General features: G+C 42.7%; 1 protein-coding gene across 2 annotated transcripts in view; it reads left to right on the top strand.

Moving 5' to 3' along the window:
• Positions 1-6,798: 6,798 nt before the first annotated feature.
• SMS (spermine synthase) overlaps positions 6,799-18,889 on the top strand; it is a 41,002-nt gene continuing 28,911 nt past the window's right edge. Inside the window, exon 1 of one of the 2 annotated variants that reach the window (XM_063392941.1) lies at positions 6,799-6,961. In XM_063392941.1, the coding sequence (XP_063249011.1) occupies positions 6,907-6,961 (55 nt within the window). In that variant the 5' untranslated portion in view covers positions 6,799-6,906. Of the gene's footprint in view, positions 6,962-13,389; positions 13,510-18,889 lie in introns of those variants that run through there. The other variant, XM_063392942.1, reaches the window with a different exon arrangement.

An 18,889-nucleotide genomic window follows, 5' to 3' on the forward strand; every position in this document is an offset into this window, starting at 1 on the left:
CATTTTGTTCATTCTCCTTGGTTTTATATTTTGAATACTGTTACATACAATTCTGCCTGGAAAGTCAAATTACCAGGTGAAAAAGAGTATTGGTCTAACCTTGTCTGCAGTGCATCAGACAAATACTGACATTCTGGCTCCCTTAAAGGTAGCATTAAATCTTTCTTTGACTTCAGCATCAACAGAATTTCATGTAAGAAGCCCTGAATGCAGTATATAATACAGATATGAGAATAAAATTCACACTATCATTTATCAGCATTTCTCACAAGAGTGCAAGCTGAGGCATCATCACTCAGAATTGGAAAAGGTAACTAAAAAAAACAACTTTATGAGAAATAATATTGTAAAAATATGCATATAAAGCATATCTTACTGATGTTTAGTTAAGGTAAAACATCTTTTCTATTGTGGTTTTTTTTTACACTCCCTCTCTTTTGCTCATCTGTTGTACTGCCTCCATGCTGTCTGGATGAATTCATTACTCTAATTTTAATCAATTTACCATCCATTCTTCTCTGTGCAAGGATTCCTTCCCTCCATAAGAAAACTTTGATCAGAAAGAATATTATTTTCTTCATGTTATGAGAGGTTAAAATTACAAATTATCACTCCACATATATTTTTACCTGATGTAAAGAGTTTTACAAGGTATAAAAGAAATCCTTTTGCCCTGATCAGGTTGTTTACAGTTTGCTATAATATTTACATTGTTTCAAGTGTAGCTGCTAATATTGGTCGTAAGAAAGGAGAATGGTGTCCACTGGATACAGAGTGCTGTGATGAAAAAGAGGAGAGTTATCTATTCAGTTTTCTGATATCTAGGGGTTACCTCTTCCTGAAGCCACCTGCACACCATGGAAAATATAATTTACAGGTTACAGGATGCTGTAACTTGAAGGGATTGGGGAAACCTGTGCACTACTGGTTTTGTGACAGCAATTATTAGGAAATATAAACAAAATAGAAGGAGAACAGAAAAGAAAACTCAAAGCAAAAAACCAAAACTAGCTTAATGTAATGGAAAAATGATTCTGTTGTATTGCTGGTGGAAACAAGGGCTACCCCAAAGTGCCAGCCATGTCACACACAGCCACCCCTAGCACTGGTTATCTGAGCTCACCTGAGCTGCTGTCATTCTGCTTTGTGTGCTGGGAAATGAGGCATCAGAATCCAATTTTTTCTGTTGTGTTCTTTTTGACTGTGAACCACAGGTCCTGTCCTGCACACTGTAAGCCATCCCTTGGCAGTGGTTTAGATATTCTAACAAGCTGATGCAGCCAGCAGACATAACTTCTGTAGCTTAGGTCATAAAAGAAGGCTAGTAGTGGCAGGCCCTCCCCATGCCTGAGGAGATGCATCCAGACAATATGACAGGCATGATAGAAGGTGGACAAACCAGGCAAGTCCTTTGGTTGTTATTCAGGATTATGATCATCTGATGTGGTACTGGGAATCACCTGATGAGCTGCCCATGGGATCAGATGATGACTGGAGACAAAGAGCAAATAGGGGAGATCATCTGATAGGAATTATAAAAAAAGATTCCTCAAAGACTATTTTTAAACACCAAGAGGGACTTCTTAGAGGATATAATTGTTCTGAGAGATGACACAGATGTTAAGGAAAAGCTTGATCAAATGTTGCTGCATCATGTGGTGAGTTCACAGTCAATACTGTGGTTGGGATGGCAAAGCAGTGTTCATCTAGCCTTTCCTTGTATTTGGTTTGGGAGTGAGGAAATACTCATTAGGATTCTGAGGAATTCTGTCAATTGATCAAACATCTATTGAGGAACACAGAAAGGAACTCTGTCAGGTCTGTGGCATTTTGGCAGTTAGGGAAAAATCCCAGCCCCAAACCTCCCATTATGTTAGAGGCATGACATGGGCTGAGCTTAGAGGATGCTGCTGGGAAGGCAAAGGTAAGGAAGGGTCTGTAAGTTGTTTCTGTGGCTACTTCTCAGTGTTATCAAAATAATTTGTTAGTTCCTGACAAGACTGAAACCTGCTAAGTGAGTGTTTTACCACAAGTAAGGTGTCCCTGAAGATGTGCAGGATGGCCTGGATCCTGGGATGACTGGAGGTCTCACTTCCATGGAAGATATGATCTGCCCAAAGGAAACAAAACAAACTGGAGTCTACTTGGACCAAAGGAAATACCAAGGGTTCACTCTGACTGAAATCCAGCACAGGGTTCTCAAAAAGCAGGGAATATAATAGCTGCTATAATTTATGGTAGCACTTATTTAAGTAATTAACTCTTATCTGAGTTTGCTAACTTCCTGACATTATTCTCTTGTTCTGTGAGAAGTCTTACATCCTATGATATAATTTGACTCTCCAGGGTCTTTCTTTGGAGAATTAAAAAAAAAAAAAAAAAAAAAAAAAAAAAAAAAAAAAAAAAAAGGAAAAAAAAGGAGTCTTTATTCATCTTGTAATCTACCTGAGTAAGTTTCCTGTTGAACTCTATATGCTTGTTTTCAAAGTTAGAGATTTTTCTCATAATTTCCAGTAAGATGTAAACTCCACACTGCTTGAATTTAATTTAAAATGGACAGTTTGCTATCTTTTTTTTTTTTAAGCCTCTAGAGCTATGCCCCAGCAAGCCTACATATTAGATAGAAAGCATCCAAGATAGGGGGGATAAACTGTATTTGTTTTAGGAAACAGTAACATGCTCAGGCACAAAAGTAGAAATATGAATTAAAGAAGTAAATTCATTAAAATAATCAGTTCTAGTTTTCTTAGCTGTATTGAACAGTTGTTCACCTCTAGAAAACATGAAATTCCTCTTATATAAGAACATAATGCTGTTTTGCAAAGTGGTGAATTTCATGTTTGGTCACAATTGTGATACTACATTGTCATCTCAAATAGTTTCTAAAACAACCATTAACATGCAGGACCCTTTCTCATCCCATCCCACCAATATTTTTCTAAAATGAAGTATTATCTTCCCTCTCCTACCTATTAAAATTTACCATGACTTCTGTCAATGAGAAACAAATACTTAAGAACAGGAGCTGTGTTCAAAAAAGCCAAAATTCCTAGGGAAAAACTGCTCCAGATGTACAAACAGTGAAGATGATGAAAGCACATTCAGGGGGTTGCATCAAGTTCTACCTCTCTTCTGTTTGCAGCCCCTGCTTTTCTCATTTTGGTACTGTCTTCTAGCAGGCACTTCAGCTTGGGGTTATATGTTTGCACGTTATTCTGCTTATTGAATTGTATTGCATTGATGTTTAACAATACTTTGAATATACAGAACCAGGCATGGAGAGAGAACCCATGTGTATGTATATTTTAGATAGATATGCTTAAATTCAAGGTTTCAATTAGCATTATAAGATGGCCACATTATTCCCAAGTGATAAAGCCATGAGATATACATGTGTTCCTAAACAAGGGCTAACACAACCTTTGTGAACTCCTGTCTTACATGTGTCATCACTTCAGAAACTTTTTAGTCATTCAGGAAAAAAATTCTACTGTTGCTAAGCAACCCTGGTGAACCCTAGGCTGACTCAGAAGGACCTGAAGTTAAAGAATTTCTGAACTGGTTATAAACATGAGGGAAAAAATCTTTTTCTTAAGAAAAGATGTTTCTTAGCTGTGTGAGAAGAAGTTGGGTTTAACTTTCATTCCTGAGGTGAACTTTGGATTGTGGCAGTTGTAGGTGAAAAATGAACAGAGGTGGATGTAGTCAGAGAGGATGAACAGGAAACCTGTGGTTAAAAATGCCATTACACCCTGCATAAAAAGACTTGAGACCTGAAACACTTGGTATTTCAGCCTGCTGTGGTCCTGTATGAAGAACAGAGGTTGTGCAGGCTAAAACCCACATCTAGTGCAGGTTACTGCATACTGTGCAAAGCCTTTGTCCCAACTATTTGCTAGTGCAAGATTGTTCCCGTCAGCTGGTGTCTTTTATCTAATCTGTCCAATCTACCTGTAGAGGGTATGGTCTCTGCCCTTGATTTTCAGCACAAAGCTTTTCAAACACTGGTGCCTCAACCTTTTTCCCCCCACTTTTGCAGTTTTTTACTTATTTTTTCAAAATATGCACGTAATCTCACACTGAATAAACTCTTTCCAAACAGTCTGTGCTAATCTTAACAACGTGATGTCATCCAAACTCCACAGTATTTGTGAAACATGTTTTAATATTCCAGATCTTTTGATCTTGTCTCATAAATCAATCCCTTCATCTCTTTAATTATTTTAATTGCTCTTTTTAAAATTCCCTACAGTGTAATTTTCTAACAGGAAGATTCCCAAAAATATCCCAGGCATGACCTAGTTAAGTAGTATGCATAGAGTAGTCATGCCAAAGAAGTGGAAGAGAATTGTGTTAGTTCCTTCCTCAGCAATGGAATCCATTTCACAGAGGCTTAAATTCTGTGGGCTTTGTTTTTATGCTTTTCTGTAAAACAGTACGTAATTTACTGTTTGCTTTCACCCCTACATATTGATGTTGCAGGTTTCTTCCTCTTGTTGGATGTTTTCCTACAGCTCTACCAAAGTTTCCAAGATGAATCTTCTTTTTCTTCTTTCCCAACCTTTATTGAATTTGTTCATGTTGTTTTGCCAGGTTTCCCAGTTCTACCAAACCCAATGAGCAGCTGCAAAAGCCACTTATGGATAATAACTGTCCTTTAAGTCAAAGTTTAAGAAAGAAAGACTTCATACTGTTCTTTGTAATAATTCATTAGCCTTTTCAGCTCTTCAGCCCACTATGAAACCATACAATTCTCATCATATAAAAAGGACACAGTAAGACCAATGTTCTTTTTTCCCATGGCAAATTAATTAAAAAGATGATGTTTCAACTTTCTCCAAGTGCCAGTCTGAAATGGTTGGCCTTAAATTGCAAAACTAATGCCAGGAAAAGATTTGGATGACATATTGATGTTCCTTTTTTTTTTTTTTTTCCCTGTAAACCCAGGAAAGTTGTTCATGTGTATGTAAGGGCATAATTTAGCAAGACACTTGGCACATATGAACAAATACATTTGAAGGTACTTAGGTTGCAGCATCACTATTACCTTCTTCCAATTATCCCACAATGGAAAGACAATGTAATAGGTTGAACAGAGCACAAGGTGTTGCTCCCACTGAAGAGAGTAAAAATCAATCCAGTAAAGTCGTTTATGGAATGAGGTAACTGAAACCACTGCAGCAGCCACAAGTAAAGGTGAGAGATGTAAGAGATTTTAAAGAGCAGGGATTTTACTGACTGTCTCGTGGCAGTTGCATGTGTGGACTAAAAAAAAAAAGTAGAGATTGAAATCGGCAGCAAGGAAGCATTGATTTTGGTTAAATTAAAAAAAAAAAAAAAAAAGAGATGGTACTAGAAAAATCAGAATTCCCAATGGAATGGCAACAAGGATACACAAACCACCCAAATAGAACTGTGTAATCCCCTATAACATCCAGGACTGGATCAAGGACATTGAATGGGAACCTGCAAAACTATATTTTATCTAATTAATCATAAAACCCCCCAGCCTCTTGTGCATGAGCTGTGTCAAATGAAGACCCTCTGAAAAAAGTGTAGTTACTGCAGACCTTATGATTTTTGCACGTTTCCAGTGAATGTTTCTGTTTTGCTCAGGGTGCCTGTGTGGAAATATAACTGTTCAAAACAAGGATACTGTAAGTTTGTCCTGAAAAAAACCTCTTTGAAAGTTATGGAAATAATCCCGGTAGCACATTAGATTACACACTAACAATTACTTGTAAATCTCTTTAATTGTGGAATCATGTGAAACCATTGATGCCATAGCATTGTGCAAATCCACTCTCATTCATGCAATAAAATTAAATTTGCCAGCTGGCAAAGCTCCTAGTAACTGATACAGCCAAACATCTTCCCCTGCTCTCAGCACTGGTGAGGCCCCACCTGGAATCCTGTGTCCAGTTCAGGAAGGACACTGAGGGGCTGGAGCGTGTCCAGAGAAGGGCAGTGGAGCAGGGGAAGGTCTGGAGCACAGGTCTGGTGAGGAACAGCAGAGGAAGCTGGGGTTGTTTGGAGAAAAGGAGGCAGAGGTGACCTTATGCTCTCTACAGTTCCCTGAAAGGGGGCTGTGGACAGATGGGACTCGGTCTCTTCTGCCACGCAGCCTGCGACAGCATGAGAGGACAGACTTAAGCTGCACCTGGGGAGATTTAGGTTGGACATTCGGAGGAGTTTCTTCACAGAAAGGTGAATGGAATGGGCTGCCCAGAGGGGTGGTGGAGTTACCATCCCTGGGTGTCTTTAAGGAAAGACTGGACGTGGCCCTCAGTGCCATGGTCTAGTTGACACGGTGGTGGTCAGTCACAGGTCGGATTCGATGATCTGAGGTCTTTACCAACCTAATTGATTCTATGATGCTGTGATTCTGTGATTAGTCCTGTAGCTACCTGCCTCTGGATACTATTTTTCTGGGCTTATAATTGCATGTGATTAATGTAATTTGTGGCTTCAGCACGCTTATTTTACCCGTTATGAATAAAAAAGACTTTAAACAAAAGCCTTTAAAGACTCCCTGGTGGTGGTCGCTCTGCAGGGAGGGCCAGCGGGGCCCCTCCGTGCCCACGGCGGGCAGCAGGTGACACACAGCAGCCCCACCGCTGCTGCCGCCGGCACCGCTCCGAGGCCTCGGCGCCAGGCCACCATCAGGGCATTTCAGGGGGTGGGCGCGGGTGAGCCCCATCCCCAAGGGCTCCGCGGGGCTCTCCGGCAGTGCCGAGCGGGGTCTCCGGGCCCGCCGCTCTCCCCGGCCCGCCCCGGCCCGCCCCGGCCCCGCCCCGCCGCGCTCCCCCCGCGGCGCCGCCGCAGCCCCGCGCATATAGGGCCGCTCCGCCGCACGGGCCGCGCCGCCGCCGCCGCTCCAGGCATGGCACAGGGCTCTACCTCACTATGGCAGCAGCAGCAGCGCGGCACAGCACCCTGGACTTCCTGCTCGGCGCCACAGGTAACCGGCCTGGAAGGCGGCGGGGGGCGCGCACCTTCCCCCCCGTGTCGGTGTCCCGCCGCGGCCGCCGGGGATGAGGCCCGCGCGGTGCCGCCTCCCCCCCGGCCCTTTCCGCGCCTTCCCGCCGGGCCGCGTGTGCCCCCGGTAGCCGCCTCTGTCCGTGGGCAGGCGGGCGGCCCGCTGCGGCCTCCTGCCCAGAGCCCGCCGCGGCGGGGGCTGCCCCGCCCGGGGGAACCGGCCGGGCTCAGCCGGGGCGGGCGTGCGGGATCCCCCGGCCCGGGCGTAGCGGCGGCTCCGGGCGGCCCCAGGGCGCGCTTTCCCCGCGGGGGCAGGGGATGCCGGGCGGGAGGTGCCGATCCGCAGGGCCAGGGGAAGGGAAGGAGAGCCCGGCTGATGGCGAGCGGCCGGGCCCGGGCACCCCCGCGGCCGCCTGGCGCTGCGGCTGCGCCGCGCTTGAAGCGGGTGCGACGAACCGGGCGGGCGGCTGCTGCCGAGCGAGGCGGAGTGCGGTGCTGCCCGACCCGCCTGGAGGGCTGGGGCTGCCCCCGCGGGTGTCTGCCGGGGATGCGTTCGGGCCGGGAGCTGCGGCCACAACCACGTTTCGCGGCGGCCGAGCTGGGTGGAAGGGTTTGATGGGGGAAGGGGGGAGCTGCCGCGGGCGCCAAAGCGCCTCGCCGAGGGCTGAGCCAGGCCGCGGGCTCGGTGTGGCCTTCCCGCGCCCGGCACCCGCCCTTGGGCCCGCGGCCGGCCTGGCTCCGGTGTCCAAGCCCTTTCTCCTTCCCAGGTTGGTGTGAAAGCAGTTCCGTGCATCTGCAGACAAAAATTTGTTAAAAAGCGTGCTTTGAGAAGGGGATTCCTGACCACAGGGGATTTGCTGCGAGCTGTACCCTTTGTGGCATTGCTGCATGTGCACTTCGGAGAGTCGGGAGCAGGAAGGAGAAGGTGTTACTGCAGTTGTTCCCATGGAGTGTACTTGAGGATAGTGTACTCGGTTTTCGCAGTGAAAAAATCTTTCAGTTTCCTTTTTACACTGAGTTTTTTTCAGGTTGGGTTAGCCACCGTAATGGTGACCTAACTGCAAATGAAATAGTCCTGCTGTTTTCCTTGCACCTTGTGCTTAACTAATCTAGTATGAGCAGAATTGGCAAGCTAGGCTAGTGTAAAAACTGTTACATAGAAACCAGCCAGCCCCCACAGTGACCTCTTTGCCGCTGTATTCCCTGAACTATCATGGGTTCATGAGTTACAACAATGACTGGCTTCTGCAGAAGGGTCAAAATTGCCAGGGATTAAGTAGGTGTATTGATAATATGCCATAGCTGCGTTAGCTCCTCTATGATATAAAAAGCAGTGCTGTTAATTGGAGAATGTGGTAAGGATCTTATCTATTGCATTGATTTTTAGGTAGGCTTTTCCACTTGCCTTTACTTTTGAGGACAATGTTTGCATCTTTCTCTGACCAAGGTGGATGTGCAATCCATCAGCCAATCGGGATGGGTTGATGGGCCCACTGTGGAAGTGTTGCTGTGCAGATCAAAGGAAGGAAGATGAATTTTTTCCCCTGTGTTTATCTCAGCAAAGCAAATGTCTTCAGTGAAATGTGAAGAACTTTTTTTCAGCTGTGATAGCTCAGTAGTTGGTTTGTACTTTTTATGTGGCATTTTCCTCTCATCTGGTATCTATAGTCCAAAGCACAGAGTCATCTAAATAGAAAAAAATGGTGAATGTGCATGTCTAGTTTGTGTTATAGGAATTAAACCTTATAGCTTAATTATAGATTGTTAAGTAATTGAGTTTTTTTCTCTAATTTAGGTGGACAGTTAGACTTCTGAATGGTCTAGAATGCCATGAAATGGCATTTAGTAAAATTAAATGTGTGGTTTTGGACCGTCAGATCTTTTGACGATAACACATTATTTCTAGGTCTCAGCTAAAGCTGTTGCATCTTTCTTCATTCTGGAGAAGGCAGAACCTGTAAACTTAGTGCACACTCCTTGTTCATCAGAACATTAACTGTGTCCTTGTTTATGACAAATGTATATTTTTGTATAGGTATTAATGTAACAAGAGTTGCCAGCTTATCACAGATAGGTTAAAAGGGACCTCAAGGGTTATCTACTTCCAGCCTTCCTGCCATGGGCAGCTGCACCTTGGGCTAGGTCAAGTTGCGCTGAGCACCATCCAACCTGGCTTTGAACACTTCCAGGGATGTGGTATCCACAGCTTCTCTGGGCATTCTCTCTCAATGCTTCATCACCCTCATGGTAAAGAATGTGTTGCTAACATCTAAGTGAACCCTGTTCTCTGAGTTTGAAGCTGTTCCCCCAAGTCACTCCAGGCTCTTTTGAAATAGTCCCTCTCCAGCGTTCTTGTAAGTTCCCTTCAGGTACTGGAAGGCTGTGATTAGGTCACCTCAAAGCCTTCTCTTTTCCAGACTGAACAATCCCAATTCTCTCAGCCTTTCCTTGCAGAAGAGATTCTCTGTCTCTCTGATCATTTTGGTGGCCTCCTCTGGACTTGCTCTAACAGGTCCATGTCCTGCTGTGCTGGAACCCCAGAGCTGGAGGTAGCTCTGCAGCTGGGGTCTCACCAGAGCAGAGGGGCACAATCCCCTTCCTTACCCTCTTGCCCTCAGTACTTTGGATGCAGCCGAGGACACAGTTTGGTTTTTTGGGCTGCAGATGCCTGTAGCTGGGTCATGCCCAGTCTCTCACCCACCAGCACCCCCAAGGCCTTCTAGGCAGGGCTGCTCACGCACAGGGATGTGTTCATCCCCAGCCTTTGTTGACAGAAGGAGTTTCCCAGACCTGGGTGCAGCCTCTTGCACTTGGTCTTGTTAAACCTTATGAGATGCCCATGAGCCACTTCTCAAGCTTGCCCAGCTCCCCTTAGATGCCATCCCATCCTTCAGGTGTAGAAGCCACATCACTCAGCTTGGTGCCATCTGCAACTGATGCCTTTGTCTGTGTGGTTAATGAAGATATTAAATAACTGGTGCCAGTGTGGACCCCTGAGGGGCACCTCTTGTTACTGGTGTCCACTGGAACTCTGAGCCACTGACCACAACCCTCTGGATGTGACCATCCAACCGCTTTCTTATTCACTAAACAGTTCACCCACTGAGTCCAGCTCTTGCCAACTTAGAAAGAAGGCTGTTGTGGGGGTTTGTGTTAAGGGCTTTACAGAAGTTCAGATAAACTTTGTGGGAAAGTTGTACAATAGTTTGTTTCATTGCAATGCATCTTGCAATAACCGTATGTGGTAATGGTGGGTTTTTTTTAAGAATTGGCTTGGTCTGAGAGTCATTATACATGATTGAAATAATCACTTTTAACATAGCAGCTATCCAAAGGTATTGTAGTTGTCTACCATCAAGACTGAAAATGGTTATAAAGGCTGAGATGTTAATAGTTCTCTGTTTATTACCTTGTTCTCTGGTATGTGTGACTTGTCTTTATCCTTGATCTTCTGAAGTTCTCTCTGAGTAAAGGATGTAGGCTGTCTTTGTTGCTAGCAGGGAAGAGATCCACAGGACACAGCTCTGCAGGAGGAAGATGGGATTTTGTCATGTGTTAATACCTGTGCAGCTATTAACAACTGCATGTGCTGGAGAAGGTGTGGATTCTGGTGCATTGTTCTCACTGGCTGGCTTGCTTGGCTGCCATGTTACAAACCCTTTCAATAACAGCCCTGGTTGCTTCAGGTGGTCCAGTTGCCTTGGAATACTGGATGGTGGAGCTTGTCATGTACATTCTTCAGGACTCAAATGTACTCAGCAAGGATCCAGAGAATGATAACTGTTATGTAGCCATTTCTTAGGGTTTGCAGTCATCTCTTCCATAAGATTGTTGGAAATGCCTGCAATGGGTCTGGGGAGTTAGAGAAAACAAGTCCTCCTGTTTTGGTTTGAGATGGGGGCATACAGTACTGCCTTGGAATGAGATTGGACAAGATGATTAAAGCTTTGTACTTCTGCTAAAAGCTGCCAGTTTATTCAAACTTTTCAGTAATTTTTTTCATATACTATAAAAGTCTGTATACTAGTTAAAAAAAGACCCTTTTGCCTGTCCTCATAACTATTTCCTCTAATTAGATATCTCATTAGTTTTTTAGGAATAATAATAGTCAGTTAAATATAAGCAGGGGTGAAACTCTGATAGTTGAATAGCATGGCCTGACTTTCAGTGATGGTCTTCTCAAGAGCTGATTAAATTAGCAACTCTAGAGTTCAGCCCTTTCAACAGAAGTATTTTGCTTATCTGTGACCCTGGAGATAAACAGACAACTTTAGCAGGCAAAGAGCATTGTGTTCCCTATCCTAAAATACAAAAAGACTACTTTAACATTTATAAAAATGGACACCGTTTGCTGGCCTTCTTTAATTGGGGCATAGAAAGTTTTAGTTGTGTCTTTTTGTTAGTCCGAAGAGCAGAATTTGAGACCACTCAAGTTACTTAGTTTGAGGACTTTATTATGAAAGTCTATAGATATTTGATGCCTGATACCTGTACAGAGTTGATTTTAGATTTCCCATATGTTGTAAATCAGTTTGCATGTGGAAGTTTTTCCATCCATTTATGAATGTGTCAACTAAGCCTAGTCTCTTGGTTGTTAAGTATTGAACTGATTAATGTTCTTCAGGTTTCTCTGAGGGTGGGGAGAGAGATGATATGGAGACCCTTGTGAGACTTGGATTCTTTGCTTCAGAAAGTTGCTTTGAAAGGCAGATCAGTTGGAAATCATTTTGAATTTCTCCATGTTTGCTGTTTGGGATTATTGCTGGGGGGATTATATATTGTTCATGGCACAAACAGTTGTGCCCATAATACTCAGGGCCGGGGTACAGATGAGTGAGCTGGTGGAGGAGAGCAGTGATAACCTGAGCTGGCACAGTTATTAAAACAACTGCTTAGGAAGCTCTTGGATGAATTACACACTCTGGGAATGCTGGGGTTGGAGTGAGTGCAGGGAGGGCAATGCTTAAATTTTGAAGAAAAGTTTTAAGTGAACGTGTGTATGCACATGATCTGATTTCCCTCAAATTAATGTTTTCAAGGAGATAGAAAGAAGGGAATGACGTTTTGTGGGCTGAACATCCTCTGTCAGTAGCTTTCTTCCTATCTGCAAGGTTGGTTCCTTCTCAATTCTGGCACTGCAGGGAAGAAAAATCATAACTATCAGGGGTTCTGAGTTACTCCTAAATATTCTTTCAGTATGGAAATTTTTACTTAGGCTATCAAATTGTTAAATATTTGAACTGAATGCAGTTAAAGTAATTTAATTCTTGTCTTTGTTTGGATTGGAAGTCTTAATGTTCCTCATGGAGCTGTCCTAAAGTTTTATGTGCTTATTTTTGGCTGTGCTGATCTAAACTTTTGAAGGGGGGGAAGACTTGACAAGCTTTTTTGTTGAGTTTCCTTACTTTAAGAACTAATTAAGAAAATGGCTTTCTGAAAGGGTAGTCTCCCAGGAAGAGGAGAGTTAAGGAGAGCTAAATGCTGCGGGGCTGGAGGGGTGAGGTGTGCTGTATTGGCTCTTTCTTGGTACCATTTCTGAAATCTCTACCCTAATTTCAACCTGGGAAAATGCTGCATGAGTTCAGTTTGCTTGTGTGTTTTGATCTGTGTGTCTTGCTGTAGTAAAGACAATTTGGAACAGGTTCTGGTTTGGTTTATTTAGCAGATAATCAGCAGTTCTAGATGTTGAGTCATTGTTCATCCCATAGTAAGTATGGAAATAGCAGAGAATGCAGGAAGAGATGACTGGCATTGAAAACTTGATACTTTTCTTGAAAACTTGTGGTTTCTTTCTCAAGTCAATCTTGTGTATGAAGGAGCAAGATGTCAAGTTCAGTAGTAGTTTAAGCCTAAGATTATAAATTAAAGTCGTCAATAAAAGATTTGAGCACTTACCTATGTAGAGAATTACTTTTAATTTGATGTACTCTGGTGGGTGCTTTTGTTGCCTGATGTACTAGAGATGCTAGGGCTTTTTTTTTTCCCTGAGAGACAGATTTTGCTTTTGTGGCTGGAGCTGGCTGCAGTTCGCTGTAAAAACACATTTAAGTATATTTGAACTTCTTGAGGAAATAGTATCTCTGGTCCTTGTAGCTAAATTTGACTGGTTCTGTCAAGCACTGGATTGTCTGAAGCGCTGAAATGTCTGATTGCAGTGATAACATGCAGATGATAGGCTTATCTCCTTGCCTTATTGATTTATGGTATGTGAACAAAATTTGCTGACTCCTTAGCTGTGATCTGTATGTGAAAACCACGTAAATAAGGATTAAACAAGGCTCATGTCTCTGGAGCTTGCAACTGTGTTATCACCCTTGGCTAAAGGTGTGTTTGCAGTTCAGGAATGGCTGTGTTTTGGTTGTGTTTCCTTAGCAGCCGCTGTGAGCGGTGTGGGCTCGCTGTGCCTCTGTCTGGGCTGTTGTGAGCTGAGCCCTGCAGGTCTCCACAGTCTAGTTCTGGCAGGCCTGGACCCAGAACTGGCCTGCTGAGTGTCAGAGAACAAATGGGGCTTGTCAGGAGGTGTTAATACAGGTATTAAGAGCTTTCCATTTTTAGCAGTAAGGACTGTTTTGAACTCATTCCCTGCTTTTGTTGGTTTCTAGTTTTGGAGATTAAAATGCTTTATGACTGGAACTCTGAAAATATAATTATCTGATACTCCAGCATGATGTCAAGTTCTCAGTGGCTGCTTGCTCAGACATGAAGGAACTGTCACCTGCAGAGGTGAAGGCTGAGAGTGTGGGAGGTGTTTTTTGTGTGGCTCTGGTTTGAGGCTGTAGAGCAAATTCTTGCTGGAAATGAAGACTGCTTTTGACACATCAGTATTTCCCATTTCAGAAACATTTCTCTGACTAGGCCTCTTAAATATCAAAATCCTTGAAAGGAGAGGAAAGTATATAGGACAAGTACTATGCTTACTTTGTCTCTAGAAGATGGTCAGGTCACAGGTGATTAAAGTGGCTTGAAAGATGCAAGTGACCAGAAGAGCTGATATTATTTGGACGTGCTAAAGTTCCATTACCGATTGTATTTTCTTCTCTATGGCTTTTTTGTGTAGAAGGGCTACAGGTATTTCAACAGATGCTAAGGCTTAAAATCTGAACTGCCTTTGTATGCCATTTGGTGGACTTCAGTTGTGTGTTACTGGGAGATAAATGAAGTCTAAGGTATTGAAGCTACATTTGTTGATACGAAGGCTCAAGTGTAGGCCTGTGTTGTTTTGGGGTTTTTTTTGAGTTACCAGAGAATTGCTTTGTGATCTGTTGTGCACATTTCCAGAAGACAGGCATTTAAAAAGTTAACTGCAGTAGGATGCCATGTCAGTACTAGCTGCAATTAGATGCCAGGTATAGGAAAACACTTTTAAATCACATATTTAATTAAAAATGGAGAAAGAAATAATTTGTAAATGTCAGAATGAATGGGGGAGACTCTAATATTGATTGAAAATATGGTCCCCAATGTGGTTCTGGCATCAATGATGGTTTTCTAAAATTTTGCTGAAAACTTAGCAAGGGAGAACCCCTCTCATGGGTGTCTGTGGGGGATTCTTTTCAATTTTCCTTCATACATTGTGCTACAGGAGTCATTGGGAGTGAGCCTTCAGATACTGATGAGTCCACAAGCAGAGGCACCATGTATTTGTGCAGTAAATTAGATTTTTCATTGCACTAAAATAGCAAATAAAGTAGAGGAAGGGTGAAGGAATAACTTATTTTTAGCATATTTATTCCATTATGGAAGTGGGTAGATCTCATAGACCTATATAATTGCCTAAAACTAGAGATCTGTGGAATTCTACCTTGGAAGTGATTAGGGAGCTAATACCAAGATGGCAGTAGTGCAGGGGAGGAGAGAGTTGAGTTCTGCTTTTTGTAGCTGGGTATTGTTAATACTCTGAGAGCTCATTCTGATCATGGTTGTTTTACCCACAATTTCCTCAAGGACGCTTGGATGCACAGAGTGACTCCCGTTGGCTGTGGTGATCACATGGAAGTGCCAGGAGGTTCATGCACTTGCTGATGTGACACAGTGTAGCTGGATTTGCCTGTATTCGATATGTAGCTGGAAATCCTGAAAAACAGGAGTGTGGGAGGTGTTATGTGGAAACCTTTGGAAAAAGAAGCCTTCTTCTCTTAACCTTGTGTAATAGATAATGCAATAGAGTGAGTACACTAGGAAACTTGATGATCTGTTTTCTCATGGATGAATGAGTAGGAGATGACTATTTCTACCTGCTGCCCCCTTAAGCCTCATGCCATACATGATTTGTTGACTTCTGTGTCTAAGTCAACATAATAAAGATGGTCCTCATGGGTGCAAATTGATTGAAAGGAGTAATTTTACTATAATTTTCTGCTTCCTGCTGTTTTCTTCTTCAGAGCTGGCAAGGACAAAACAAAGGATTTTTCCTCTGTGTGTGTTCTGATGGGAGACTTTGAAACTTAATACCCAGAAGGTCTATGTTGCTAAAGCCAGTTATTATTCATTTGCATCCGTTAACATGTCAGGAAAGAGCTCCCTGCTTTGTTCTGGGCAGTTATGGAAGCAGGGGTCTTGGATTATGCTTGGAGGGGGTACTTTCATTCTTGTGAGGTGTGGGATTATTTTGTTGTTGGAGGACAAGGCTCAGCATAGGCGACTGTTGGCATTCTGACTTTCGTTGAGCCTGCGATATTGCTGTGAAAACTTCTCTAGATAGTCTGTTTAAAACATCAATGTGCTCTGCTCACTCATTTTCCATCGAAGCAAATCATTTTAACTAGGACAAAATAAGTACAATTCTTAAGTTTTCTAGTTCTAAGAAAAAGATTGCCATGCAGGAGTTGATGACTAAGTGATAACAAGTTATCTGCAAACTGTTGTGTGCTGCTCTATCTTCTTCTGTACAATGGAGAGGAGGACTTAGGAGGAGGCAGCTGTTGACTTTCTATAAACTATTGTGACTTAGCTTTTTCATTTTTTATTTCTGTTTTCCAAGTGCTAAAGGAAATCTAGGACATGGAAAATACTTGGGTGCGTAAAGCTTCTCTTTGGCTCTGGATTTTTAAAGTTTATGAAAAATTTGCTCACTAAACATTTCTGCTGCACACCTCTTAACTGCAGTATTTTTGTGGTTAAGATTGAGATACAATATTTGCATTGGAAAAATGCCTTGGATTAGTCTGTGAATGAGAGATTCCCTGTACACCTTCGAGCCTGGGGACACTGTTTCCAGTCAGAGGTGGTGGTGGAGGGGGCCACCAGTTTGACTGTAGTGGGTGCAGTGCCAGAGCAGTCAGGCATGCAGCTGTAGAAGGTGGAAGGCACCCGCTCCTGCCACTCCTCTTGAACTGCCCCTGGACCTCAGCTGCCTAGAAATGAATCTCTTCTGTCAGGTGTGTTCCCTTCATCGCTTGTAATGTGGTGCCCTCCCTGTCCTGTATTTCTTTTTCCTGTCAGATTTTTGAAGAATTGGAGTTGATAGGTAGAGTGCCTGTGTGCAAGGATATCAGACTTGCAAAACACAAGGATTTATTATATTGAAACAACCTAAACAGCTCTGGACTGAAACAATATGCCAGCAGTTCAGGTTGCTGCTATTTACTAGCATATTCTGCATCTTGATTGCTAATGTGTGCTAACTCTTTATTGTATTCTTAACGAAGCACTTAGTTTGATTTGTTTTCTTCACCTTTCTCTATTGAATATTTAGCTACCAAGGGAAAACACATCAGATGTAGAATGATATATGAGTGCTTTGATGTGTTCCATTGTTTTGGTTATGCTGTATTCTCACTTGTTAGAAGAAATGATTGAAAAGCAGGGTAAGAAAAATTTAGAGTTGGAAATGGGGTGAATATTTTCAAATAAGGATTAATCTGTTCCAGTAGCTTACTGGAATTTTGTTAGTCATAGGGCATGAAGAAGTCTTAAACCAGAATATCTTTAGAGATACTCTGGCTCAATAGCAGATGACTCCAACACTGAGCTCAAGTATCAGGCTGGAACTAGCTGAGGCCAGACTTGATGCTTATGGTGACTCCGGACTTTGCTCTCATGTTCACGGATTACTGTCAAGTGCTGACTGCTTTACTGCTCAAATTCAGAGGAACATCTGCAACTGCTGCAAGTCTTCAGATGTGCTAGGGTTCAAAAGTGTTCTAGCTAAAGTGGGCATTAACTCTCCTGAAAAATACATATGTTTCAAATCCTGTACATAGTTGGTTTTGTTCCTGTTCTCTAAGGTTGAAACTCTGGGCATTTTTCATTCCTTCTGGCAAATCATTATCAAATACCTAAACCAGTATTTTATACTTGGTATCCAGAGTGTTTCTTTTGTTCCTGAATAACCAAAAAAAGGTAATGACTACTCGAATAAACACTTAGATGTAGATTCAAAGATGTTCCTAATGTTTTAATCACCATTGTCCTATTTGCTTATCAATGCTTGATAAGAGCATATCTGAGTTTGGAGTGAGGTGGTGACAAGTGGATTTGAATGAGAAATCCTGAGGTTACTGAAACTTCCTGATGCCTTCAAGCAACCACTTAAGCCTCGAACATTTTATAAAAGAATCTCCAACTTGGGAGAATTAATTAGCCCTCCAAGGCAAATCTTGTGTGGTATAACTCAAAGGATACCTGGTGAAAGAGCATGTTGTTTTAATTTCCTAAAGTTAATAGCATAATAGGGAGAGCATAATCAAGCTTGTGCCTGGGTTCTTAGCAAAGAGCTCTGCAGTTGAGTGATGAGCTGTATGTGAGAGGTTGGTATATTCATGGAGCAGAAAAGTAATCAGTGATGATTAGTCCTGCAGTGTCTGCCAAGATGCACCCAGAAGGATTCCTTAAAGCTGTTGAAAATGGGCTAAAGGTGGTATGACTACTTCAGTTCTTTCAGTCTGTTCACCACCTTACTGCTTTCCTGCAGGAGCTGTACAAGTGAAGTGCTTTGGGAATTGACTGGACACTAGTGCAGCTTGGGTTTCTTGTCATTTTACTCCTGGCCCTGGCATGCATTAGTGAACAGAGTTCTTTATTGTTTTTGTGGGAGTGACTTAAGAAATAAAGGATGGAAATGGGCATTTGTTTTGAAAATGATGGAGAAGGTGAAGGAGTTACGCAAGGAAGCAAATGCTGCTGAGGAAGTGGGGACTGCATATTGGAAGTGACCAAAATTCTTTGTGCATGTGCTGGCATTGGAGCAGCTCCCCTTAACTTCCCCAAAAAGGGCTGATGCCTGCCAGAAGCTGCAAATTGAAAGTGAGCATTGCAAAGCACCCTTCCCAGTGCAAGGCTGCAGAAGTTAGAACCAGTTTAAGAACTGTGGCTCATAGTTATGGCCCCATTTATCTATTCTTTTGATGTCTGAAAAACATGTTGGTTTGATTACTTGCCCATTTATTACTACTGTAACCATGGTTACTGGGCAGACAAGCTGTGTATTCTGAGCCTTAACTATTGCCTATGCTGTGGTAGAACCTGACACTGGATAGGAAGTCTAAAATCTTACTGGTATAGATGATCCAGATTTATTACAGGAAGATAGGAGAAGGAGGAAGTTTCATGGTGGTAGTGGACTGTGGTGTTTCATTAGTGGTGCTCCTAAGAAGGAGCCAGCAGTTAATAATTCACTGTGGTCTAACAGAATTGAATTTTGTTGGTTCTATTTGCCTTTAGTTTGCAACATGGAGTTAATGAGTGAGATGTAGAAGGTAAAAAATTAATCTGTCTCAGAACATGCTTCAAGATCAGGTAGTATGAATAATAAACAAAGCCCTCCAACTTTTGTTAGATATCCTTGGCTACTGGAGAATTGGCTTGCTCTTTGTGTTTGAAGCAAAGTAAATACTCTGTCAGTTACTTCAGTCTGTCTGGTTGAAACATTCAGGGGTAATTCAAGTCTGCAGTTTTATAGATGGGCAAACAT

Source organism: Prinia subflava, chromosome 3 (assembly GCF_021018805.1).
Source record: "Prinia subflava isolate CZ2003 ecotype Zambia chromosome 3, Cam_Psub_1.2, whole genome shotgun sequence".
Classification (NCBI taxonomy): Eukaryota; Metazoa; Chordata; class Aves; order Passeriformes; family Cisticolidae; genus Prinia; species Prinia subflava.